We start from the raw sequence: 27207 nt of genomic DNA on the forward strand, positions 1-27207 counted from the left end.
ACTATTTTGTTTCCTGTGTGTTGTTTCAACGCTGGCAAAAGGAGCAGCCATAGGGGAGCAGGCCAGCGCGTGACTTGGAGGTCCTGTGTGCAACTGTGCGTCCTGTGCGCAAAGGCGCGCAACCCTCGTGATGTTTTACGAGGGGGGTAAAGTAAAGCAGACCTACAAGCTCACAACGTGACGTCCGAGGCGCCGTGTGAGCTTGTAGGTCTGCAGTTTTCGGCCGCGACGAAGCATAATAAATGGGGCTTTACGCGCACGGACACAATTTCTACCACCGGGAAGACTTGACAGCGAAAGCGCGCTCATGCGATCACCACGCTCTACCCCCCGCCCCCCCCCCTCTCTCTCTCTCTCTCTCTCTCTCTCTCTCTCTCTCTCTCTCTCTCTCTCTCTCTCTCTCTCTCTGAAGGACGAAGAATACGAGAGAGAGGGGGAAAGGGAGAGGCTGCAGCCAGACATGAGCCTAAAGAAATCGTAGGCGCAGACGTCTCGGCGGTTTTTAGACAGCTGGTGGATGGAGAAAAAGCTCCAGTCCGCCGACGACTTGCGCGCAACGGCCAGCCGACAGCTGACGCTCTCCTCTGCGGCAGAGACAGCTGCCGACAAGCGCGTGTCACCCGGCAGTGAGATAGGCACTAGCCAATGGAACAGATGCAGCCGCAGCCCATCCACTGGGCGGGTATTCACTTGTAGTTTTCTTCTTTCACGGAGTCAAACGCCCCCTGGGCAGTGGGCACCTCGAAGTAACATTCTGTCCACTCCAAATTGTTAACAAAACATTGAAAAATCGTCTGAAGAAATGTAAAGCAGTGGTTCTCATGTTTGCTTCAGATCACCCCTGTAATCTTTTCATCCATGGCACCCCTGGCTGAATTACATTGTCATTTACTGTAACCCTGATCCATGATGACATTGAAAATAACTTTATATTTATAAAATAGCGCGTTCACTTCACCCTCCACAGCCCTTCTCATCATCAATAACCTTAATCTTCGTGGTGTAGTGGTTAGGATTCTGCGCTCTCACCGCGGCGGCCCGGGTTCGATCCCCGGTCAGGGAACACTGTTTTATGATGAATTCCTGTTCTGTTCTTTAACTATATAGAAGTGTCTATTTATAAATGTTTTGATGAATTGAACCATGTGGACCCTGTTGTAAACAAGTGTAATGCTTAATTGGGTCGTTCACTCACAGTTAACAGTATTTGTATTGAGTTTGTGCTTGAAATGTATTGTAATTCTGCAAACTGTTAATAAATATTTAAATCAATAAATCAAAAATATCCTTCTCCTTCTCACCGCCGGGTGACACACTTCATTTTTATGCTTGTCGGCAGCTTACATCTGACTCCGGAGAGCATCAGATGTAAACTGGCCGTCGCGCAAGTCGTCGGAAAACAAAACCATTGTAGCCTCGAGCCTCGGCAGGGAGGCGAACCCGGGTTGCCAATTCCAAAGGCACGTACGTTAACCAGTCTACTAGAGAGTCATAACTTCACAGCCTTGTAGCAACGCAGCAGCATATAGCCTACACTAGAATGCGCCTTTGTCAACATCTTGTCACTCACTCACTTGTCACTCTCACGCCCACTTCGCCAACCAAGAAATAGAAGACTACATGCCATTGAATAGGCTTCCGGGTGCGTCCCCTCTCGGGACCGCCCACTTTCCGCAGAGTAGAGCGGAGACGTCTGCTACCTACGATTTCTTTAGGCTATGGTGTGACTGCAGTCAGAGAGAGAGCTAGAGGGAGAGTAAGCGAGAGAGAGAGAGAGAGAGAGAGAGAGAGAGAGCGCTAGAGGGAGAGAGAGAGAGAGAGACGGGGAGAGCGAGAGAGAGGGGGAGAGAGAGGGAGGGAGAGAGAGAGAGAGAGAACACGGGGCAATTTCCATATACGGTACATTGATTTGAAATATCGGGAGAGAGGAGGACGAGAGACATTGAAAGGTTTAAAAGGACAGTCAACAGAATAATAGCCTATCGGCAGTGCGTGCGGTGCGAGAGAGAGGGACAAACACACACGCGCATAGCGGAAGCTTATCAGGGATTGTCCGCGTATATCGTGCCTCCCACACACACACGCACACACACACACACACACACACAGTCACACACACGCACACGCGCGCGCACCGTCGCGTAGGTACACACACGCCGTGGTGTTGGTGTCGCCTTTGAGTGCAGAGCGCGCTGGGGAACGGAACGGGGAGAGGAGGAGAGAGAGAGAGAGAGAGGAGCTAGTGTAGCAACCATGGAGGGGATGCAGGCATACGGAGCTGGGAAGGCCGGAGGGGCGTTCGACCCCGTCACGTTTTTCCAGCAGCCCCACACCGTTCTCCGCATAGTGTCTTGGGTGAGTAGCCACCACTCCTCTGACTCCTGCTATAATAGGCTATACTACTAGCATACGTTTTGATTTCATAAGAGCCCACCCCACCCCCCCCCCCCCCCACGACGTGGACGAGCATCTGTCACGATGTCCTCGTCCACCACTCCACCCCCTGACTGTCGCAGGTTATATTCCTTGTTGTTGTGGTGATTTGACATTGAGATTGTCCTGCTGTTGTTGCCTACGTACACCACACACACCTCCACTCCAGAGCTAGCTGTGTGTGTGTGTGTGTGTGTGTGTGTGTGTGTGTGTGTACTTATGTGTTCACTGTTTATCTATTATTATTAGACATTATGTTTTCCACGAGACTTGGGTATGGCTTCTTATATAGAACAGCGCTATATAAATGTATAGATTATTATTATTTATTATATTTTTTCATTTTTCCCATCCTGCTCCCTCGACAGGCTATGTGTAGGCTATATTGGAATGATTTACGATAGTGTTTATTATAGGCCAATTGGACCACCACCAGCTCAGTGGCCTTGTGGTTAAAGTGTCCGCCCTGAGACTGAGAGGTTGGGGTTCAATCCCCGGCCGGGTCATACCAAAGACTGTAAAAAAAGGGACCCAATGCCTCCCTGCTTGACACTCAGCATCAAGGGTTGGATTAGGGGGTGTAAGTCCCTGCGACATACTAGCGTCATGTCCAGGGGGTGTCCTTGTACATCAAGCTGCCTCATGCTACAGAAACAGGAGATAGGCTCCTGCCCCCTATGGGCCTCATGGCTCGGCAAGGCTACATACTTAATAGGTCCACCATGTAACAATATGAAGTGTTTGTGGAGTTGGGCTATGGCTGGGTTAATATTGAAGACCCGTCATTCCACCTGTTTCTCATTTGTGTGAACGAACACACACACACACACACACACACACACACACACACACACACACACTCACACACACACCCTCCCGTGCGCTCAGATCAGAGGCTGGAAGTGCCTTTGCTAAAAACACAGGGACAACGCTCCACAAGTCCCCAAACTCTTCTCCCTTCTGGCTCCAAAACTATGTAAAGCACTTCTCATAGAAATCAGAACTGCAGACTCACTCCCAATCTTCCTCAATCTTAACCCCCGTAACACTTGCCCATAGCACTTGCCCTAGCCTCGACGACCTATAGGCGTTGTAGAAGCCATCCTCACTGTTTAGTATGTCTATTATTATTATCATCACAATTGTTGTAATTATTATTTGTCATTATTGGGTATTGGTTTGATGGGTTATTATGTATTTGAATCACTGTTTGGACACCAAGGGCACGCCTCCCCAGACCTAATTGATTGGTTGATTGAGAGTATATGTAGGCCTGGGTGATTGGGGAGCGGCATGCACCTGGTGGACACACCCGTTTTACCAGATAGACAGACAGAACACAGAAGAGACAAATGCCAGAAGGAGCTGCTTGTAATGCACCATGCACTTTAAAGGAAAGTAAATACAACAACATGACATTGAACCTGTGGACCATCTCTTTCTTTGACCTGCGTACATCCATAGTCCCTAGGTGCATCAGTGGGTTTGTTGGATATAAGGTAGAAATGTTTGGAACCAACAAAGAGCCACAACAGGCGTATACATAAACAATGTAAACACTTTGGAAGTATGTCATACATGGAACCTCCGCGGCATTAGGTGAGTAGTTCATTGTATAAATCTCATGCTGGCTCACGCTGGTAAAATCATCAACAACAACAACAACAACAGCTGCCCAAAAAAAAACATTAACAGGTAGGCTACAGTACAGTTAGGCTACTGTCACTGCCTGCAAGAATGTGATGTTGTTAAATGGAAGTCCACTTAGCCTGCTTATATCATGCCCATACCATAGTGCTTGTACTTGGAACTGTTTGGCCGCCGTGCCAATTCTTATAAACATTTTAGTTCTTTAGTTGAAGTGAGTCCGGCGTGCACTGTCACTGTGGCAGTGGTGCTCAACGGTGAGAGAAAACCGCAGTAGCCGATGTGTTTGTTTTAACTTTGAACCCATTCATGAACCCCTTTTGGTGCTGATAGCTGTTGATAGCAGATCTACAAGCTCATAGCGTGGCACACATGTGCCGCGCTACCAGCTTGTAGATCTGACGTTCTGAACGTTTTTAACCCAAATCTTTGCTTCCGATGTCGGTCCCTGGAACAACATATTTTCAGATGGGGGTCGGCGGCCAATTACATAATATTTTGGGGTCCTTGACATGAAATAGTTTGAGAACCACTGGCATAGTAACATAGGTTTTTCAGAAATGTTCAGATTTAGAAGACATTATTGTAGAATTGGCCTCAGGTCTAAATGGGTTAAAGCGATGTCACATCAAGGTTTGATGGGTTATTATATCATACCATATATTTATTGTGCTGTACAGTGGGGGGGGGGGGGGGGGGGGCATGATTGTGCGTTCTGCCCCCCCTGGTCCGGTATTGACTTGTCCCGCCAGTGGATGTGATGTTATCGACAGGAACACATTGTAGGTGAGATCATAATCATGAGCATATCTCTCTCTTTCTCTCTCTCCCTCTCTCTCTCTCTCTCTCTCTCTCTCTCTCTCTCTCCTGCGTTTCTATTAAATTGAATATAATGTGCAGTGTTATGACATTGTAGATCACTCGCTCGTTGTCTGCAAGCGACACAGTCGAGGTGAAACATGTTTTTTACTTTCTTCAGTATTCTTCAGTACATCTCAGAGGCAAATATAGTACTTTTTACTCCACTACAACTACATGAAAACTTACTAGTACTTACTAGTTACTTTGTAGATTTTTATTTTTGTTGAGAAAACACACTAACCACTTCAGCCCTATATATTTTGAAAATTGTAGCTCTACAAGCAGATCGGCTAAATGTGGGATGTTCTGTACAATGAGTACTTTTGCTTTTAAGCATGCTTTGATGCAAATACCTTTACGTGTTTTAAGTGCATACTTCTACTTGTACTACACATTGCAGTATTGATAGGGCTTACGTATTGATACTTAAAGATGGAGTGCTGTGATCTCTGTATGTTTTCCAGTTTTTCATGAGGTGAAAGTAGTAAAGTACTTCATTAGACCCCTCGGTGTGGTTGTTATGGGCAATGATGTCGTCCCTTTGTATTTAGTGTTTCTTCCTGGAGGCTGAAACCTTGACAGACGTGCCAATGGAGAAAACTGTGATATAGTGACGTCACATCACAATATCATCCCTTCACCTAACCCCTCCCCCTTTATCATACAACACCAGCTGTGGGTGTGGCTTCATTTCAGGTGGATCACCACCCATCACCACCCACCAGGCAAACCAGGCATAAATTAATGAACTGGTGTTAGTGTCCACACAAAGATGTAATTTTAACAGATACTGTACACTATAATATATAGGACTATATATAATAAAATAAGGGTTTTACGGTTGGAGTAAATCACGGCACCCCATCTTTAAGTACCCCTTCCATCACTGAGGCCTTATAGTGGCCTCAGGGAGTCAGGCTGGTGTGTTTTTTGATGAGGCATCGCAGTCAGGGTGTGAAGACAAGGAGACGTGTGACAGACACAGTGGAGAGAGGAAGCTCATTAGCTAGATAAACAGAGCGGGAGAGTTACATATAGAGACATAATTATAACAGTAACTGGAAAATATAACTACAGTAAGACCCAGAGAAGCTGTAGTGGGGAAATGGCAATGGTGTAAAGTAACTATTAACCCATTCTGACCTGAGATCAGATTCATACGAGGTTTCCACTGGACACACACTGGGTCTGATTAACCCATTCTGACCCGAGATCAGATTCTAAAAAATGTCAGTCGCTCTTCGATTTTTCAAAAATAGCAGACCTACAAGCTCGTAGCGCGCCACTCGGTGGCGCGCTATGAGCTTGTAGATCTGCTATTTTTCAATAGCTAAAGCATAACATGATGCTAACACCAAAACGGGTTCCCGTTCAGAATGGGTTAAGTACATTTACTGATTCTGAGGACACCCTTGAAAACAAGTGGCTGCAACTCAAGGGACTTATCCTCGTCCTCTAATGGAATTTCAAATTAAATAAATACTTACATACTGTACCTTTATTATTATTTGTACTTTACTGTACTTTACTCGAGTATTTCCCATTTCCAATATATTTTTATTTCTACTCCACTACATCTCAGAGGCAAAATTTTTACTTTTACTCCACTACATTTATTTGAAAAACTTTAGTTTCTATTTCTATTTAGTTTGATCATTATGACAAATGTATGTGATGTTCTCTCCCACCACCACCCCAGCACCACCACCGGTGGGCTGGGGTATTTCTGCTCCCCATGGGGGGGGGGGGGGGGGGGGGGGGGGTTATTGTATATCTATCTCCCTGCTCTTAATGTTTTATGTTGATGCTTAATCGTGCCGAGCAGGGAGTAAATCCAGCAGAGCCGAACGCCAAGTCAGATATCATAATGCACACTCATTACTCATTCTCAAATCTATTTGTGAGTTGTCTGACTGAAATTCCTATATTTATTTTCCTTTTTTCCTTTGGACCATATTTTATTTTGGACCTTATTTTCGAATACTATATCTTTCAGGCAGATTAGAGCTCTATGTCAAATGACACTTTTCACTAAAATTGAATAAGGTGAGTCGTGGTTAAGTGGTAATTTGAATAAGTGGTTTATTCATAATGTACTTTTTCCTTTCCAAGAAATGTAGTGGAGTCAAAAGTACAATGCTTGTCTTTGAAATTGTAGTGGAATGATCCAAATATAGTATCCAAAAAAAAGTACACAAGTAATCAAGTACAGATAATGACACAGCTTATATGGAATATACAAAATCTATACTTTCACTTGACTCACTTGAAAATATTGTCTAACCTACAGTTGAGGCTGCACGGTACAGCACCACCCAAGAGGGCAATTTGAAAACACTGAACACTGATTGCTCTTATAGTTTCTGAGGTTAGCTTTGGATTCACAGACACAGACACTCAGACACACACACACACACACAGGGGCGAAAGCATCTGGCTGATACGGCCTGCATGGCCGAGATAATAATGGATCCCAGACCAGGAACTGGTTGGAATAACGTGTTCCTTCCACGCGCTAAGTCCAACCATGCAGGGAAACCCCCCCCCCCCCCCCCCCTCCTGTCAGGTGAAAAGAAGCGGCTTTGAACTCCTCATGCAGTGAAAGAAGTATGAGGTCAGTCCGTTGCTCTCCCCAGGTTGGCAGAGGAATGTAGCACCCAGGATTACATTAGATAATTATTGACACTGGTTGAAAGACATTTTACAAAATCGTATGATAAAAATGTAAGAGAAAAATAAATTTATCCCAGACGAATGGAGACTAGATTGGGGAGCCGGCAGTTTCCCCAGCCAGCAGGGAACCATGCAGGGAAACAGTTTCCCCAGCCAGCAGGACAGCACTCTTCTTTGGGTCCACAAGAATTCATTGCTGTCGGGCAGAAACCTCTGCTCTCCATAATTTAACATTTTGTGTTTTTATTTTCTTAAATGAATGCCCTACGTGTCCATACTACTGTAGTAGGGTAGTATGGACAGTAACCAAGTAAAGTTACTTGAGTACTGTGCCTAACTAAAACAATTATCTGTACTTGATTACTTGTGTACTTTTTTTGGGATACTATATTTGGATCATTCCACTACAATTTCAAAGACAAGCATTGTACTTTTGACTCCACTACATTTCTTGGAAAGGAAAAAGTACATTATGAATAAACCACTTATTCAAATTACCACTTAACCACGACTCACCTTATTCAATTTTGGTGAAAAGTTCAGATCTAAAAGGTCACAACGTATCACGTGGCACGTGTGTATGTGCACGCACGCGTGCGCACACACACACACACACACACACACACACACACACACACACACAAATGCGCGGTGCAAAGTAACTTACTCTATCCTACTTAAGGACAATTTTGAGGTACTTCACTTGTGTATATTTTTAAATAATTTTAACTTTTACTACTCCACTAATATCTCAGAGGCAAATATTTTACCTTTTGCTCCAGTACAATAATTTGACAGCTTTAGTTTGGAGAGTAATTTAGCGTAACCACAAATGCAGCACGGCATTCTTTCATCTTCTTGCAAAACAAATACTGTCTGACAGTGACACGCATTCACACACACACACACACACACACACACACACACACACACACACACACACACTAACTTAGCACCCACTTGTCAGAATTCTGACACAGAGCTTGGTCATTATTTCAAGGTTAGCAGTAGGATGGAGTCAGCAAGCATGGAAGTGTTTGTTTGCTTGCATTTTATCCATGTTTCAGACTGAAAAAAAAATACAATAAATAATACTATTTTGTTGGACACATTCAGTAGCCTACTGTACTGTAAATGAGACTCTTCTTGTAATGAATGCTCATCACACCTGAGTAAAAGTATATTTGCAAATAATTGTTATGATTTGCAACATGTGTTAAAGCGACATCATACTGTACCTTATTTTTAGTATGTTAATACAATATGACTTCTACCATTGTTGGGGTGATTGTATTTGGTCTCCCTGCTCTTCTATTGAGCCATTTAGATGGTGTCAAAGGTCATGTCTCACATAGACACAGGATCTGGCATGGATTCTGACCTGATGGTCCAGATTCAATTCATGGCCTGAGGAAGCAGGCAGGCTCAGCTCAAGAAAAAACATGTGGGCACTTGCGCAGGAAAAAGGGGTCAAAATCCGAGGTAGAAGAGGAAAGTTATATACAGTACACATAGGCGGACTTTGAACTTGACGCCAGGGGGTGCGACTGCTTGGCGAGCGACTCCTTGCGTGAGCGCGCGATTTTTACAATGCCCTAACCCCTAAAAATTTGTTATTTAGGTAGTACAGCAGCTCACACACATACACACATGCACTACAGCCGTACAGCGAGTCATCATATCATGATAAGAGAGATGATTACAAACTACAGTCAGAAGCCATAAAAAAACTTGCCCCCTGCACCCCCCCAAAATCCGCCCATGACAGTACAGTTAAGACACTGTAGTGTTGGCCTGGGCCGTGGCTCAGCGGTCCAGGGGCACCTTGGCTGGTAGTCCAGTCTGGCAGTGTGCCACGCAGGTTCGACTCCCGATCCCAACAGCCTTCACTGCATGTCACCCCACCATCTCTCTCTCCACATTTCCTGTCAGCCTACTGTCTGTCCCTCCATAAAAAAATAAAGGAATAAAATAAAAGACACTGTACTACTGTCAGATCAATCAACTTCACCTTGTTTTGGCTGTTATTGTATTTTCATATTTGGTAATAACAAAAACATGCACGTCTAGTACTCTATGCTAATTTAGATCAGATGTTACTTGAACCCTAGCGTCCATATTCTGGGCATATCATAATAGGCAAACTATATTGGCTACTATTATTAACCGAAAATAGTCCATCTGTCATTTTCAGCTAAGTGCTTATTGCGAACGCACTGAGCACTTACTATGAGACCTAGCAGATCATGTCTGTCTGTCTGTCTGTCTGTCTGTGTGTCCCACCTTTGTGCCCATATATGGAGCTGAGTGATTTGTTTGTGATTGATGCAACACACTCCATATTTGGACGTATAGCTGCTTTGGGGACTCCTTATATGGTTATGGCTAACTTAAATATGTACGAGCTGCGTTCGCTTCCCGCGTTTGCGCGTCTTACTGGTTGGTGTAGAGTCTGTAGACTGTAGAGGGAGAGAATTACGGTAGGTATCTAAAGATAGACCCTTGTGGGATCCCATTGAACGGAATATTTAGGGTTTAAAACGGAGGTTAAGAATGAGACGTTCTCACAGAGGTGTGCACTTAAAGGACAAGGCGAGACAGAGAGAGAAGTGACTAAGTGAAGAGAGAGAGAGAGAGAGAGAGAGAGAGAGAGAGGAGGAAGACAAGGACAAGGAGAACGGTACGAGATAAATGATGAGTGTAGATAAGACAGGATATGTAAGTAAATGGAAGGTCAGCGTGGTGTCCTCCATTTTTCTGTCTGTCTGTCTGTCTGTCTGTCTGTCTGTCTACTGTCTGTCTGTCTGTCTGTCTGTCTGTCTGTCTGTCTGTCTCTTTTCTCCCGTATTCACACACACACACACACACACACACACACACACACACACACACACACCATGGAATTATATGAGCAACTGCTACCATGGTGACAGCAGCAATCAGATATCCCCACAGCCCAGACCAACACACTGCTGCAGACACTCAGTATAAGAGCACACACACACACACACACACACACACACACACACACACACACACACACACACACGAAACGCATGTGGCTGTACTGGATTATTCTACAGTTCAGCACAATTGTTGTGCATGAGAGTGCAGGAGCCTGAGACTAATTCCATGATAGTGCATAATAGTGCTATTACTGCACGTAGACGTCCTTTCTTTCAGGGCACATACTGAGGACACTCACCACGTTTAAAACCACACTTAAAACCCACCTTTTCAGACTCACATACTGAGGACACTCACCACGTTTAAAACCACACTTAAAACCCACCTTTTCAGACTCACATACTGAGGACACTCACCACGTTTAAAACCACACTTAAAACCCACCTTTTCAGACTCACATACTGAGGACACTCACCACGTTTAAAACCACACTTAAAACCCACCTTTTCAGACTCGCATACGGAGGACACTCACCACGTTTAAAACCACACTTAAAACCCACCTTTTCAGACTCGCATACGGAGGACACTCACCACGTTTAAAACCACACTTAAAACCCACCTTTTCAGACTCGCATACGGAGGACACTCACCACGTTTAAAACCACACTTAAAACCCACCTTTTCAAACTTTACATTCCCATATAAATCCCTCTTTGTTTACCTTTCTTTTATAGTTTATTTTTTGGCAACAATCTGTTTATGGATATTGTAAAGTTTACACAAAGGTGAAAGTGATCAAAACATTATTAGAAGCAACAATGCATTAAGTAAGACTTTCACAAAGACAAAGCAAAATGCAGTAGACACTAATTTAACTATAGTTATCAGTAAAGCGACTTTGAGTACCTATCGTAAAGCACTATATAAATCATATGTATTATTATTATTATTATTATTATTATTATTAACATTATCATTGTTCAGCCGTTAGGTGACGTAATAACCCAGTGCTTCTCAAAGTGGGGGCAAGCAGGGTGTCCTCAGCTAATGTGTTAACCCATTCTGACCTGAGATCAGATTCATACAAGGTTTCCACTGGACACACTGGTCTGATTAAACCCATTCTGACCTGAGATCAGATTCTAAAAATGTCAGTCGTTCTTCGATTTTTCAAAAAATAGCAGACCTACAAGCTCGTAGCGCACCACTCGGTGGCGCGCTATGAGCTTGTAGATCTGCTATTTTTCAATAGCTAAAGCATAACATGATGCTAACACCAAAACGGGTTCCCGTTCAGAATGGGTTAAAGGACCACTTCATCACTTTTCAACCTCACTTCATAATAATAATTGGTCATCAATAATGATCATAATAAAATGGCACAATTGTTTTCTACTCAGTCTGTGTCTCATATTAGGGCTGAGGACAGTTCAGAAACCCGTCCACCAGTGACATCATCGATGGAGAATCCAAGCTAATAGAAACTGCAGGCTTTCTATTGGTGAAAAGTTGCAATGCGAAAATGCTAGCCATCATTCCCACGATAATAAAAATCTAAATATACATATATATATTTAAATCTTGTTTAAAAAAGATCTGCCTAACGATGATGTCACTGGTGGACGGGTTTATGAACTGCCCACATTCCTCCTATGAGACACAGACAGAGTAGAAAGACATTTTGCTATTTTATCATAAACATTAGTGAGGACCAACTATATGTGATCCGTGACGTTTTCTGCTGTGTTTTCTGGTGTTCCTTGTTCCTAATTTGGGTTAGTGTTTTACTGTTCTGTTGTGTTCCTTTATCTTGTAGTATTTTGTGTCCTGGTTTCCTTTGTGGTTACTGTTACCCGTCTTGTCTCACCTGTGATTATTTGTTTGCTCCACCTGTGTCCTGTTAGTCACTTAGCCAATCCCTGTCTTGATTTTGAGTTATGTTCACCTGTGCCCTGTTTTCCTTGTGTGTATTTATACGCCCCTGTTTTTTTTTTGTTCCTTGTCAGTTCATTGTTGGTTGTCAAGTGTGATGTTGCTTGTTCCCGGATTTTGGTGAATAAAACCTCCTGCATTTAGACTTCTTTGCCTCTGCGCCTCCCTAGCTGTCCTGCATTTGGGTCCTATAACCTTCTTGATTCACATCGTGACAATATGAAGATAGGTTGAAAAGTGGTGAAGTGGTCCTTTAACCCAGAGGTTCCCAGAGGTTTCAGTTCGAGACCCAAATGAGAGATTAGACGTATGCCTGGCAAACTTTATTTTTTTATTTTTTTTATTTTTAAGAACTACCAAATTGATATATATTTGGCTGTGGACTCTCATCTGAAAATGTTTTGTTCCAGAAGAGAAATAGCAGATGTACAAGCGCGAAGCATGGAACAAAGTGATGCGCTGTGAAATTGTATATCTGCTATCTTTGAATAGCAGCATGTTTTTCAGAAAATTTAGGTTATAGTATTTATAGATTTTCAAAAGAGAAAGCATCATATATTATACAGTTAATATGTGCGTGTGTGTGTGTGTGTGTGTGTGTGTGTGCGCGTTAGGTTGCGCACAGGTGGTGAAAACCATGTTGTTTTCGTGCTCATCAGCCAGCTACAGCCACTCACACACAGCTCCGTAAGGGAGTGGTTGCACCACTCAAAAAGGAAATAATAGTTGTACATTTTAAAACTGTGTACATTGGTGACTATAACTATAATCTAGCTGACCTTGAGGCCTACAAAAACAGAGGGAAAAAATAATAACTGTTTTATTCTTATCGACTAGTCAAGTAGTACCAACAAGGTCGACTAGTGGATTTACTAGTCGACTTAGTTGAATAGTCGACTAGTTGCTTAAAGCCCTAGTAGATCTGCTATAAAAATAAGACAAATACACATTAATCTGGGGGTCCTTGACATGAAAACATTTTGGAACTACTGACATGACCCGAGTCTACTATAATGTTCTCTAAAAGAACACTCTGACCATTGTTTTACAGTTAGTTCCAGTGTTTCGATCTGCAGTGTGTGTGTGTGTGTGTGTGTGTGTGTGTGTGTGTGTGTGTGTGTGTGTGTGTGTGTGTGTGTGTGTGTGTGTGTGTGTGTGTGTGTGTGTGTGTGTGTGTGTGTGTGTGTGTGTGTGTGTGTGTGTGTGTGTGTGTGTGTGTGTGTGTGTGTGTGTGTGTGTGTGCGTGTGTGCGTTTCTACTGGAGCCATAAAATACTTTTCAATCAATGCAGCAGCTGTTTTAAATCATTCACAAGCAGCTCGATTGATCCGATTGGATTGATATGGAAAACCTGTTGAATGGCAGTTGTGTGCAGTGCTGTGTGCTATGTGCATCTCTGTGCAGAGTCAACTATACATTCTGATGGCACACAGCCTGCTGCCATGTCTTTATGTTTATTTGATTGAGAGAATATTGTATGTAGCATGCTTGCACACATACACTAAACGCATGCACACAGCCATACAAATAATGCACAATTGCACAGGCATTGTGTTGCTCATGAACACAGACGCACAGTGGTGGAAAGCAAGTCATTTAATTTACGTATTTTAAAGTAGTTTTAGTAGTTTTAAGTAAGTACTGTATGTATAAGTACAATGTTGAGTTGTTTTTTAAATATTTCTATACTTCTACTCCACTACATCTCAGAGGCAAATATTGTAGTTTTTACTCTACTGCAATAATTTACAAACGATTTCCAATTTTTTTAGTTACTTATTAGTACTTTATCAGTACTTTATGTTATACTTCGGCTATTCAAAAAAATCTACAAGCTCACATTGCGTCACAATTGATTGAATAATGTGTGATCTTGGATCGTATATTTTCCAAAAGGTTGACATATTTAGAACCATGTCAGTAGTACTTTAGAGATATTTTGATGCCAATACATTTGAACTTTTACTGAAGTTAGATTTAGGACACAGTAGGCCTTGAAACGGAGTGTTTTTATATTGTAGTATTGCTGTTATTATGCAAGTAAAATCAAGGCAAGGCAGAGTCCGATGTAATTTACGCATCCTACCGTGGTCACGTTTTTATTAAAACTTTTTTTTTGCCATTCTGAATTCTTATAGACGGGTTTAATATCGCGTCAAGAACTGTGTTCCAAAAATAATTGGTGCTTTGACTCATATGGATATGAAGCATCAACTAACGGCGAGAAAAGGCTAACGTTACCGCTGCCAAATTAATATTTTCTTTTGCCAGAAACGGACTGTATCAATCATGAGACGATTCTAAGATGACCCAATGTTATTCTCCATAGAGAAATGACTTCTGTGACCTAGGGGATGAATGAGTTGACGACGTACGTCAGGACTTCAGTAGCACATTTCTACAACAAGGCAATTCAATGTGCTATACACAGAACAGAACATCAAGCAAGGAAACACAATTATAGGCTACTATAACATTAGCATGCATAAAACAAAATAAGTTAAAAAAAAAAACTAAAAAGAAAACAGATACTTTATACAGTGCAGAAGAGCAGGAAAAAGTAACTCAATCAAAGGCAAACAGAAAGGTCCTTATAGTTGTGTTTTAAAATAAATAAGACACACAAACACACACTTTTGGATATAGCGGCGGCCTCTAATTTGCCGTGCGTAAGTGACCTTCTGATGATCACAAGACCAAGCAGGACCCCACGTGGTGTCCTCCACAATGCCCGCTTTCTTCAGCAGCAGGAACCTTGTGATCTAGCTGCGCTGTCTAAGGGCTCAGAGAGGCTGAGAGAGCGCGCGCACACACACACACACACGCACACGCGCACACACACACACACACACACACACACACACTCACGCACACGTGCACACACACACACCCACGCACACACTCACACACGCGCACACACACACACACACACGCTGCAGGCAGAAGAAAGGGGGATGGTGTGGAGGGGATTCACATAAGTCTCCGCATTAGTGTCACATGGCTCATCTCCTTACTGTGTCTCTATGGGCGAGGGAAGCAGGTGGTGCAGATAACTGAGCAGCCAGTGATTCTACTATCAACCTGGTAGAGACCAGTCAGGGAGGAAGGGGACTCCATTTATCTGATCCCCCTGAGCCGGAGAATCTGAATGAAAATACACGCAGTCTTTTTACTGTCCGTTATCTCCGCAGAGATTATTTAATAAATGACTTTCCCGATTAATCTGATAATCGAGAAGTGAGTTTAAAATAAATAATGTGTTAAAGTTGTTCTGCCGGTGCATAGTAATTATGAAGTATTATAATACTTAATTGACTTTATAATTCCAATTCTTAAATGCTTTATATAATGTGTTATTATGATAATTGTTACAGTATAAATGTATAAATCGTTATAATTATACATTGTTACAAGCATAATGCTCATAGTATAACATACCGTATGTGACTATGTGTATAATGCATTATAGACATGGGATGCATGTCAGTGAATTGATTAACCCATTCTGAACGGGAACCCATTTTGGTGTTAGCATCATGTTATGCTTTAGCTATTGAAAAATAGCAGATCTACAAGCTCATAGCGCGCCACCAAGTGGCGCGCTATGAGCTTGTAGGTCTGCTATTTTTGAAAAATCGAAGAACGACTGACATTTTTAGAATCTGATCTCAGGTCAGAATGGGTTAATCAGACCAGTGTGTGTCCAGTGGAAACCTCGTATGAATCTGATCTCAGGTCAAAATGGGTTAAGCATGTAAGCCCTATTTTCTACTTTGTTGCACAACGGTGTCGTGCGGAGAGAGTGAAAAATCTCTCAAAGCTACATTTAGTTTGATTAACTGTTTTGTAATGTTGCATTGCACTCCAGCTTTAGAAAACCATGCCTTTGTTTGTCTCAGTGATTGAAGATCCTTCTAACTGTCTCCTCCTTTCATCTACACCAGGGGTGGGCAGCTGGCGGCCAGGGGGCCACATGCGGCCCCCAGTACCTTCACTTAATGCGGCCCGCATGTTAATATCAGAATACTGACATAGTATTGATTTCAGCTGTTACATTTCCAAACCTGCTTTAATTACTTAATTACATGACTAGTATTAAAATGTTATTGTCTTTTTGTGTCCAATGTAGTTATGTTAACAGTTCAGAAAGATAACATAACTATAACTAAATGCTTTTGAAATTCAATAAAAAGGGTATACTTTTCAGGATTCCAATTCAAAAATAGCAAAAAATTATTCAGGTTTTCAATTAAAATATATATTAGCAAAAATAGCCGATCTACAAGCTCAAAACGCGTATCACTGCGACGCGTTTTGAGCTTGTAGATCAGCTATTTTTTGCTACGACTGTAACATGCACTGTGGCCCCTCTGGAGTGAGTGTGGAAATATATTGGCCCTCGCCACCGTCAAAGTTGCCCACCCCTGATCTACACGGTGTACACCCCTACTCTGGGCATGAGCAGGAGGGGTAAACCTATTATAAAACCTCTGTCTGTCTCATCTGCATTGTCTCTCTCAATGGGTTCAGCAATTCATCTGAACATGCACACGTCGGGCATTGATTGACCATTTTATTTAGCATATGCAGACAGTGAGGAAGTCTTCCCCCAAATGGTAGCTGCTTATACCGGTATTAGTGTTTTTATGTGAACAGTGTAGAGTCCCCGTTACGGTCCCTGTAGCCCAGCGGTGACCAAAAGGTAGATCGTGATCTACCAGATCACAAAGGCTGTGCAGGTAGATCACATGCCCTAAACATATATAATTTAAAATATAAAAAACTCACATCTGCCACTTGAATTAAGGTGACTTGATTGACATCAGCTTCTAACCCACAATCCAATACTTTGTTTTCAAGAGTGTTGCACACAAACATCATTAGCATTATACAAAGTTATAATTTATCTGAAAATACTATACCAATTCAATTTCCCCCTCTCTATATATATCCTATTCCAAGTGTGTTTGTCTTATTATGTAACGACACTACGACAGTGCCGCGCAGCTCAGCAGTTGGATAATATCTTTTGGGTGAGTAGATCTTGTTTAGCTGGTCATTTTAAAAGTAGATCTCAAGTAAATAATGTGTGGGCACCCCTGCTGTAGCCTATATGGGGTCAGTAGCCACTGAGTGGACAGTATACATGCTCACAAACGCAACGCCACACAGAGAACGGCGGTACAAAGTCAGAAAGGAGTTTTGACTTATAGCGCCTGTTTCCTCAGCTCCTTTTATGAGCTGCGAGCAGCTTTGCATATCATGTCCGTACTCCATAGCACACGCACACACATTTGACACGCATCGACGCCGGGTCATAAATTACAGTGCTGTCCCACCACAGGATGACATGATGAGCAGCTTCCACTCAAAAAGTGTGTAACTATTGCGAGCACATAACCCAAAAGCCTGCATATAGTTTGGGTGTTCACAATCCCCGGGTATGGACTATAGTGATAGTATATAGTGATACTATAGTGATAGATTTCCCTCTAGTATACCACAGATATCAGTCACTAGAGTAGTGTGGTGGTGATCACCATGCAGAAACACTTTGCTCTCTCGCTGTATTTTGGTAAGAGTTTTGTTTGGCAGCACAAAAACATCGCTGTCTACCGAAAACTGTGAAAACATCAGAATACAGTGTGTTCCTGCAGTGGCTGATGACTGCTAGGAAATGTTATTTATTGTTTTGTTATACTGTATTGTATTATGCCTTTACCTGAGATCAAGTTAGCCATGAAGATTTACAACGAGGCACACGATGGCACACACCTATCTCAAACCTTCACCCTAACCCTAACCTCCCACGGGGCAGCACACCTAAACCTAACCTTACCCCATGTCTAACCAATGACTATTTGCGAACGCAGTGATTGCGAATGCAGTGAGCACTTACTATGAGACCTAGCGGATCATGTCTGTCTGTGTGTGTGTCTGTCTGTCTGTCTGTGTGTGTGTCTGTCCCGCTATACGTCCAAATATGGAGTGTGTTGCATCAGCAATCACTCAGCTCCATATATGGGCACAAAAGGGGCCAGGTCCACATATACAGTAACAGCGGGACAGACACACAGACAGACAGACAGACATGATCTGCAGGGTCTCAGCTGCGTTCGCTTCCCGCGTTTGCGCGTCTTACTGGTCTAAACTAAGTATGCACCCCAGCCTGCCCCCGGAGTAACACCAGCACAATGCGGATACAGATTGTGACTCTTGACAGTCTGCATGGAGGCTGTGTGGTATTACCACCATTCTATTCAGCTTAACACCGCGGCCCCTCTACTAATACTGCTGACTGACTGGAGGAACAGTGTGGTATTATCACCATTCTATTCAGCTTAACACTGCGGCCCCTCTGCTAATACTGCTGACTGACTGGAGGAACAGTTTAACACCGCGGCCCCTCTACTAATACTGCTGACTGACTGGAGGAACAGTTTAACACTGTGGCCCCTCTACTAATACTGCTGTCTGCATGGAGGAACAGTGTGATATTATCACCATTCTATTCAGCTTAACACCGCGGCCCCTCTACTAATACTGCTGACTGACTGGAGGAACAGTTTAACACTGCGGCCCCTCTACTAATACTGCTGTCTGCATGGAGGAACAGTGTGATATTATCACCATTCTATTCAGCTTAACACCGCGGCCCCTCTGCTAATACTGCTGACTGACTGGAGGAACAGTTTAACACCGCGGCCCCTCTACTAATACTGCTGACTGACTGGAGGAACAGTTTAACACTGCGGCCCCTCTACTAATACTGCTGTCTGCATGGAGATACAGTGTGATATTATCACCATTCTATTCAGCTTAACACCGCGGCCCCTCTACTAATACTGCTGACTGACTGGAGGAACAGTTTAACACTGCGGCCCCTCTACTAATACTGCTGACTGACTGGAGGAACAGTGTGGTATTATCACCATTCTATTCAGCTTAACACTGTGGCCCCTCTACTAATACTGCTGACTGACTGGAGGAACAGTGTGGTATTATCACCATTCTATTCAGTTTAACACTGCGGCCCCTCTACTAATACTGCTGACTGACTGGAGGAACAGTGTGGTATTATCACCATTCTATTCAGTTTAACACTGCAGCCCCTCTACTAATACTGCTGACTGACTGGAGGAACAGTGTGGTATTATCACCATTCTATTCAGTTTAACACTGCAGCCCCTCTACTAATACTGCTGACTGACTGGAGGAACCTCTACTAATACTGCTGACTGACTGGAGGAACCTCTACTAAGACTGCTGACTGACTGGAGGAACAGTGTGGTATTATCACCATTCTATTCAGCTTAACACTGCGGCCCCTCTACTAATACTGCTGACTGACTGGAGGAACAGTGTGGTGAAGTGTTGGCTCCGTGAGCCCAGAGACACTGAGCTGTCAAGTGGCAGTCCAGTGCTACTGAACGACAGCATGTCAGCTATAGCAAGCAAAGAAACAGCACGGTCATTCAGTATAGGCCCTCTTGACTGCCATGTGACTGCAGCGCATGTAACTGTAATCACCAAGAGGGCGTCTTCGTTCGCGAAACGAAACCCAATCAATTTGGCCATGCGGGACACAATTCTTTATCTCTATGCGTGTCTGTACATCTTATACCGTCTGTCTTCTGTGACTGTGCATGAGAGAGAGAGAGAGAGAGAGAGAGGAAGAGAGAGAGAGAGAGAGTGTGAATGAGACGGGGAGACCCCCAGGGATGAGGATGTTTCCCTCCAGGCCATCACAGGGGACTATATGGAATCTATTTGCGCTGCACCTTAATAACCTGCAGGGCTACAGGTGTCGGTGCCATTGTCTCAAACACACTCGAATCAAAGCGTGAATCAGCACTGGCTTTTGGTATTATATCCAGCGATCCTCGATCGCGAGGGTCACGTTACGTACAGTACATGTTGCATTACAGTACATGTTGCATTACAGTACGTGTATTTTCAGGACTTTTGATCCTTGCACTCTTGGATTATGGTTATGCTTTTTAATCCTACAAAATACAGAAAACTCTTTTACAGTCCGTTAGTCCATCTGTCTGTTCTCAGTAATTTTTTCTTCTTTAGTGGGTTGAACAAACTAGTAGATAGATAGATAGATAGATAGACTATTGATCCAATGGGGGATCATGCTACTGTAGAACTCACACATCCTGCAAAGCATTAGTATACATATAATAATATATATATATATAATATAATATAATATACATCATGTGTGGCCTCTGGCCTGAATCATGATGCTTCATAAGGACGTCAGCTACTACAGTATATGGGGCAATAAAGGGAGAGTGTGTGTGTGTGTGTGTGTGTGTGTGTGTGTGTGTGTGTGTGTGTGTGTGTGTGTGTGTGTGTGTGTGTGTGTGTGTGTGTGTGTGTGTGTGTGTGTGTGTGTGTGTGTGTGTGTGTGTGTGTGTGTGTGTGTGTGTGTGTGTGTGTGTGTGTGTGTGTGTGTGTGTGTGCGTTCTCTCCAGAGCCCCCGTGGGCAGAAGCATAACCAATAATGAGCAGAGAGAGAGAGAGAGAGAGAAACGAACGGGAGAAGACGCGGTGGCAGTTATGATGCAGTCTAAAAATAGCGCCCCCTCTGGCCCCATCATTCTCTTCCTCTCCATCCTGCCATCTGTCCGTCTCACCACCTCTCTTCTTAATGAGATGACTTGTGGATGGATATATAGGTGGTGTGAGGCATCTCAATCCCCACACATCCATCCACCCATCCACCCATCCACCCATCCACCCATCCACCCATCCACACATCCATCCACCCATCCACCCACCCATCCATCCATCCATCCACCCACCCATCCATCCATCCATCCACCCACCCATCCATCCATGAATGCCACTTAAGGAGGAGGGAGACAACACACAAGAGAGAGAGAGAGAGAGGGAGGGAGAGAGTTGTCATGTACATTGTGTATAGGATATCACTATAGCTCCTGTTGTCATGTACATTGTGTATAGGATATTACTATAGCTCCTGTTGTCATGTACATTGTGTATAGGATATCACTATAGCTCCTGTTGTCATGTACATTGTGTATATAGGATATCACTATAGCTCCTGTTGTCATGTACATTGTGTATAGGATATCACTATAGCTCCTGTTGTCATGTACATTGTGTATAGGATATTACTATAGCTCCTGTTGTCATGTACATTGTGTATATAGGATATCACTATAGCTCCTGTTGTCATGTACATTGTGTATAGGATATTACTATAGCCCTAGATTAGCTTTCCTTATTATTGCGAAAGCAGTGAGCACTTACTATGAGACCTAGCAGATCATGTCTGTGCGTGCGTGTGTCCCCCCTTTGTGCCCATATATGGAGCTGAGTGATTTGTTTGTGATTGATGCAACACACTCCATATTTGGACGTATAGCTGCTTTGGGGACTCCTTATATGGTTATGGCTGAGTCATGGTGACATGAGACTTAAAAAAAGAATAACTTAAAAATAAATCTTAAAAGAACCCAAATATGTACGAGCTGCGTTCGCTTCCCGCGTTTGCGCGTCTTACTGGTCGTCAGAAATGTATGTAAGGTGTTCCAAAATATCCTTGGGCGCTGAGACTCTTCAGGTATAGTGCCATAGTGGAACTCTGGTCATGTGTAATACTGTCACTTTTAAGGATTTAACGGAATTTAAGGATTTAAGGAAAAACTCGGCTTAGCGCCGTGTTTTGAGCATGTGGATCTTCTGCTTTTGATGCTTTTATTTATGTGATGCTGTCGTTTTATGATCTGGTGGTAGGGCATTAAGTTATTTTTTATGATCTGGTAGTAGGGCATTAAGTTACGAAAAAACACAAAGTTAGACTATATAGGTTTTTGCCCGACAGCGACCATATCAACAAAACAGAGCTAAAGCGCTGTCGCTGCTATAGTGTAATGAATGTTAAACAGTAGGACTTTAAAATTATTGATTCATTATTCATTTTGGTATGTCGTGTTGTGAAAAGGGGCCCGCCGTGACAGCAATGAGGACTATACTACTCAAAAAAAATAAGAATCTGTGAATTGTAACAGCAGTAGTAAGTTAGCTGTAAACCAACAACACCTGCCGGTTATGGGCAAATGTGTATGTGGCAATGTGCATGTTTTGTGACGTTAATAGTTACTATGATTTAGGGGAAGGTTGAGACGGTTTTAGGATGTGGTTAACCACTCAGCTGGAGGTAGAGGGTGTGCCTAAATGCTGATGTGAAATGGCGTTTGGAGAGACACTTTGTATGGCTTTGTTGGTGTGCAGACCGCAGACTGTTTACAGGTCCATTTTATTTTACAATAAAGAGTGCATTTATTCACTCAGTTATTGATTCATCTCACCACAACAATAAGCTAGATACTGTATAGATATATGGTTTCAATGTTTGCTTGTTTGTTTGTTTTTGTCACAAAATGTGCACTTACAATACAGCTGTGGCAGTCAGTGGAATTCTTGTTCTTTTCATTCATTCATTCATTCATTCAATATTAGTTTATTTATTTATTCTCGAGTAATTCAACTAATGTGCAGTGTTGTCGAGTAATATGACACGGTGCATAAACAACATCACAATACATCAGGATTGGAGGGGGGAAAGGCATACAGTTACAGTACATGTCAAATCCAAGACCAAGACACAATTAAAACAATCTAAAAACAGTTACATATTGTGGGCATCTGACACATTCGGTTACATTTGTTCACTCTCGGAGTGAGATGAAGAACAGCAGCACTAGTTCAATCAACACATATCTATCTAGACAAACGAAACGATGGTGGTTGTGGGAACAGATGGTGCTGTCTGTGGGACAACATGCGGCAAGCCAAGCCAGGCACAGATATTACGGCCGTCCCTATATCGGAAGGGACGGGTTGATGGTGTCCTTGTGGCAGAAGGGACGGGTTGATGGTGTCCTTGTGGCAGAAGGGACGGGTTGATGGTGTCCTTGTGGCAGAAGGGACGGGTTGATGGTGTCCTTGTGGCAGAAGGGACGGGTTGATGGTGTCCTTGTGGCAGAAGGGACGGGTTGATGGTGTCCTTGTGGCAGACGTCACCTGCTATTCTTCCACGCTTTTGCACACAAATAATTACAAGTATATCCTCACTGTCCCTCGTGGCCTCGGAGCGTTTACACATCCCCATCTAAATGTTAATATTATGCTGCATGGGCATCATTTTACAAAGTGTATATGTACAGTAGCTGGACAGGAGAAGAGCTGATGCGTCTTGTTTTGCTGTGCTCTCAGGAAAACAAGTGCAGCATACTGCTCGTAGTGAGTCTAGTGATGGATTACAGTAGCTAATGTACAGTAGATCAACAACACGTCTGCTTTTACCACTATTTTGGGCTTGTCATTGTCTGCTTGAGTACGGCAATACCGCTGAGTGTCCTAAAGTGTCACTGTTGCACATGCAGCCTAACACACACACACACACACACACACACACACACACATGGCCAGCAAGGAGGGGTCATTACAATTTACAACCCCACAAAGCCACTGCTCATACTTCACATTATGGTGTGATTTTTTTCAACTCTTGTCTGTGTCAAACAGGAGGGCTGTGTGGACAGTTCAGGAACCCGCCGGCTATACCAGTGACATCATCAACAGGGAAACCAAGCTTATTAGAAACTGCAGGCTTTCTATTCCTGGAGAATTAGCATGCTAATATAGCCATTGTTCTTGCGTTAATAAATATCCAATTATAAAATAATTATTTGTTTGAAAACCAAATCAATGATAGGGGGGGTTCCCTCCTATATGAGACGCAGTCAGACAGAGTAGAAAATGTTTTTAACCATTTTATGTTGAGGATTTGTGAGGACCAATTATATGAAGATATATTATAAAATGGGTGAAGTTGTCCCTTAAGTGGTTGTGCTGCCCTCTCTCCACCTATTGAACGTATTAACGGAGGGGATTAATCGGAAACCGCTTTATCTCAACAGCTGTGTCCAATCTCATCTGACCAATGCTTAACCCCCGACAACACGTGCTACAATTAGCATTAGTTATCACACACAACACTGTGTGATTGTTTAAACAGTGATAAGGTGAAAATAGGTGTTAAATGCACATGTTTAAGGCATAAATGCTGTTCTTACTGAATTTATACCAGTACTTATACATTAAAATAGGGTGCATTTTGCATCCATAAACGCAGTTTATAGTTATGGGAGGCAATAAAACAACGACCTCTGCATCCACGGGATGCACTACTGTACTTTTTTTAATTCCAGTTTATTTTGCTAGGTTTATATAATTTCTTCTACTGTTTTCTACATGAATATAACCACATTATAACCGTATAAAATGAAATGGGACTTGAATGCTGCAATTTGTAAAAATGGCAAAATTATGACTCCTAACGTCGTAGAAGTGGGACTCATTACATTGAAAACCTATTTACATCACTGCCTTATCTTGTTCTGTTAGTTTGAGCCATCAGTCATTGTTTAAAAGAGCCCTGTCTGCACTGTTTGCATCCGTCAGTTGTCACATGCGCGTGCGTGTGTGTGTGTGTGTGTGTGTGTGTGTGTGTGTGTGTGTGTGTGCAAGCCCACTCACGCACACACACACAACTACACATGCAGCTGGGCAAACCAAACCATCCGCCCCAGGCTTAATATTCTATTTACCTGCATGCTGACACACGCACGCACGCACACACGCACACAGACACGCACGCACACAGACACACACACACACACACACACACTCACACAAACACACACTTTTTGTTAACAATCATTCAACAACACTAAACTAATATCACTATTGACAAGAGTACATTTTAGGTGAAATTGTTTACACAAACGCACGCACGCACACAGACACACACAGACACACACACACACACACACACACACACACACACACACACACACACACACACACACACACACACACACACACACACACACACACACACACACACACACACACAGCCTCGTTCTAATCCAATGCTGCCGGCAAAACTAGGTCTCTAGAGCTTTTTACACTTTTTGTCAGTGGCCGTGTGTTGCCTGATCCTCTCCATTATCAACGGATGTACAAAATAGAGAGCTGATGTGCAAGAATACTAATACTCTCTTTGTGTGTGTGTGTGTGTGTGTGTGTGTGTGTGTGTGTGTGTGTGTGTGCGTGTGCGTGTGTGTGTGTGTGTGTGAGTGGGGGGGGGGGGGGAGATCGCATATTTACAATCTAAATTTGTCCTGTTGAGAGGAGAGGATCATGGTTGCATAGTAACTGCTCCATCGTTTGTCTCCATTTTGTTGACTTCTTCTTTGAAGGACAACTTTGGGTTTCAACCGCAAGGTTCATGTTTTAGTTTGTTATTAGACAAATAAGTAAGAGATGAGTGTATTTATTTTTCTTCCATTTACTGCTTTCTTCTTTCAATTTGACCTATTTTTGACAGGGGTCATTCGAACAAGTGGCTCAATGTCTTTTTCTTTTCTTTATTATTATTTATTTACTATAGAGCACCGAAGTCTGACGTCACTTTCAGTAGAGGGCGTCAGTCCCCAGGTTCATGTATTTGTTTAGTTGCATTGAAATCGCCATAGGAGGATTTTTAGATTGCTTCATGTAAGAACTGTGTTTGAATAATAAACATGTCACCCCGGCCGCTTCACTCATATGGATATGAAGAATCAACTGACTGACAGAAAACGCTAATGTTACTGCTGCTGAATTAGTTAGATCTTCGCTAGAAGCAGACTGTATCATAATATGAGTGACTGACTGTTGCAAACGATACAGAGACACCTCCCTGACAATAACGCAGAGACGGCTTGTTTATTTTTGGACCACAACGCTTATAGTAGACGATATTAAGATCACCCCATGTTATTCTCCATAGAGAAATTACTTCCGCGAACCAGGGGAATCGAAGGGATGAGCGAGTTACGTCAGGACTTCGGTGCTCTATAGTCCTACTAGACACCAGGAAATTACATCTGGCCACAAAAGATCACGGGATCTATTGAATGTGAAGGGGGATAGTATATGCCATACTGTGTGTCGTATAGGCTCAAAATGTCCGTTGTGAACCTCCCCCTTCACATTCAATAGATCCCATTATCTTTTGTGGCCAAATGTAATTTCCTGGGGTCTAGTAGGAGTCGGACTATAGTGAATAATAATAGAGAAATTGTCATAAACCTTTGTTTTGTTTAAAAAAACAACAACATTGAGCCACTTGCCCCCGCCCCCCTTTCAAAAATAGCTAAAATCGGTAAAACAAATAATGAACACTCGTCTTTTACTTTCTCTAATAACAACCTAAAAGATAAACACCAATGTATATAATGCTCCCTACCCATATCAAACCTCAGCATCAAGACTTTTAAATGTCACCTTAACATCCCACCTTGATTTTTGATCCCGTTTGAGAGTTATGTGGTCTTTGCTTTGTCTCACTGTCTGCTGACACTGCTGTGTATGTCTTGACGATGCGTCTCCCTTCCCTTTGTTGTTCCTTTTTGTTGATTCTTATTTTACTGTCTGTTTTTGCTGTCGTTTTTTGTCTGTGTTTTCACCATAGAGTATTAAAAGGATAGAGACTAAACTGGCGCGAAGCTCCGCCCCCTCCACTATTCATGTCAGTGGAAGTTGCTCAGTGGCGTTTTGAAGCACCCGGAAGGCTGCCGGAAGTACCGTCTTTTCGCTGATTCAGCATTTCACTTCCGCATTTGGACACCACATTTTGGTGTCCAAATGCGGAAGTGCAGCT

General features: G+C 43.0%; 1 protein-coding gene across 2 annotated transcripts in view; it reads left to right on the forward strand.

Moving 5' to 3' along the window:
- The first annotated feature begins 1883 nt into the window (after positions 1-1883).
- syngr1b (synaptogyrin 1b) overlaps positions 1884-27207 on the forward strand; it is a 33673-nt gene continuing 8349 nt past the window's right edge. For both annotated transcript variants that reach the window (XM_080760085.1, XM_080760086.1), the window contains exon 1: positions 1884-2355. In XM_080760085.1, coding sequence (XP_080616211.1) covers positions 2254-2355 — 102 coding nt within the window. In that variant the 5' untranslated portion in view covers positions 1884-2253. The remainder of the gene's footprint in view (positions 2356-27207) is intronic.

Source organism: Protomyctophum bolini, assembly GCF_963924005.1.
Source record: "Protomyctophum bolini genome assembly, chromosome: 3".
Classification (NCBI taxonomy): Eukaryota; Metazoa; Chordata; class Actinopteri; order Myctophiformes; family Myctophidae; genus Protomyctophum; species Protomyctophum bolini.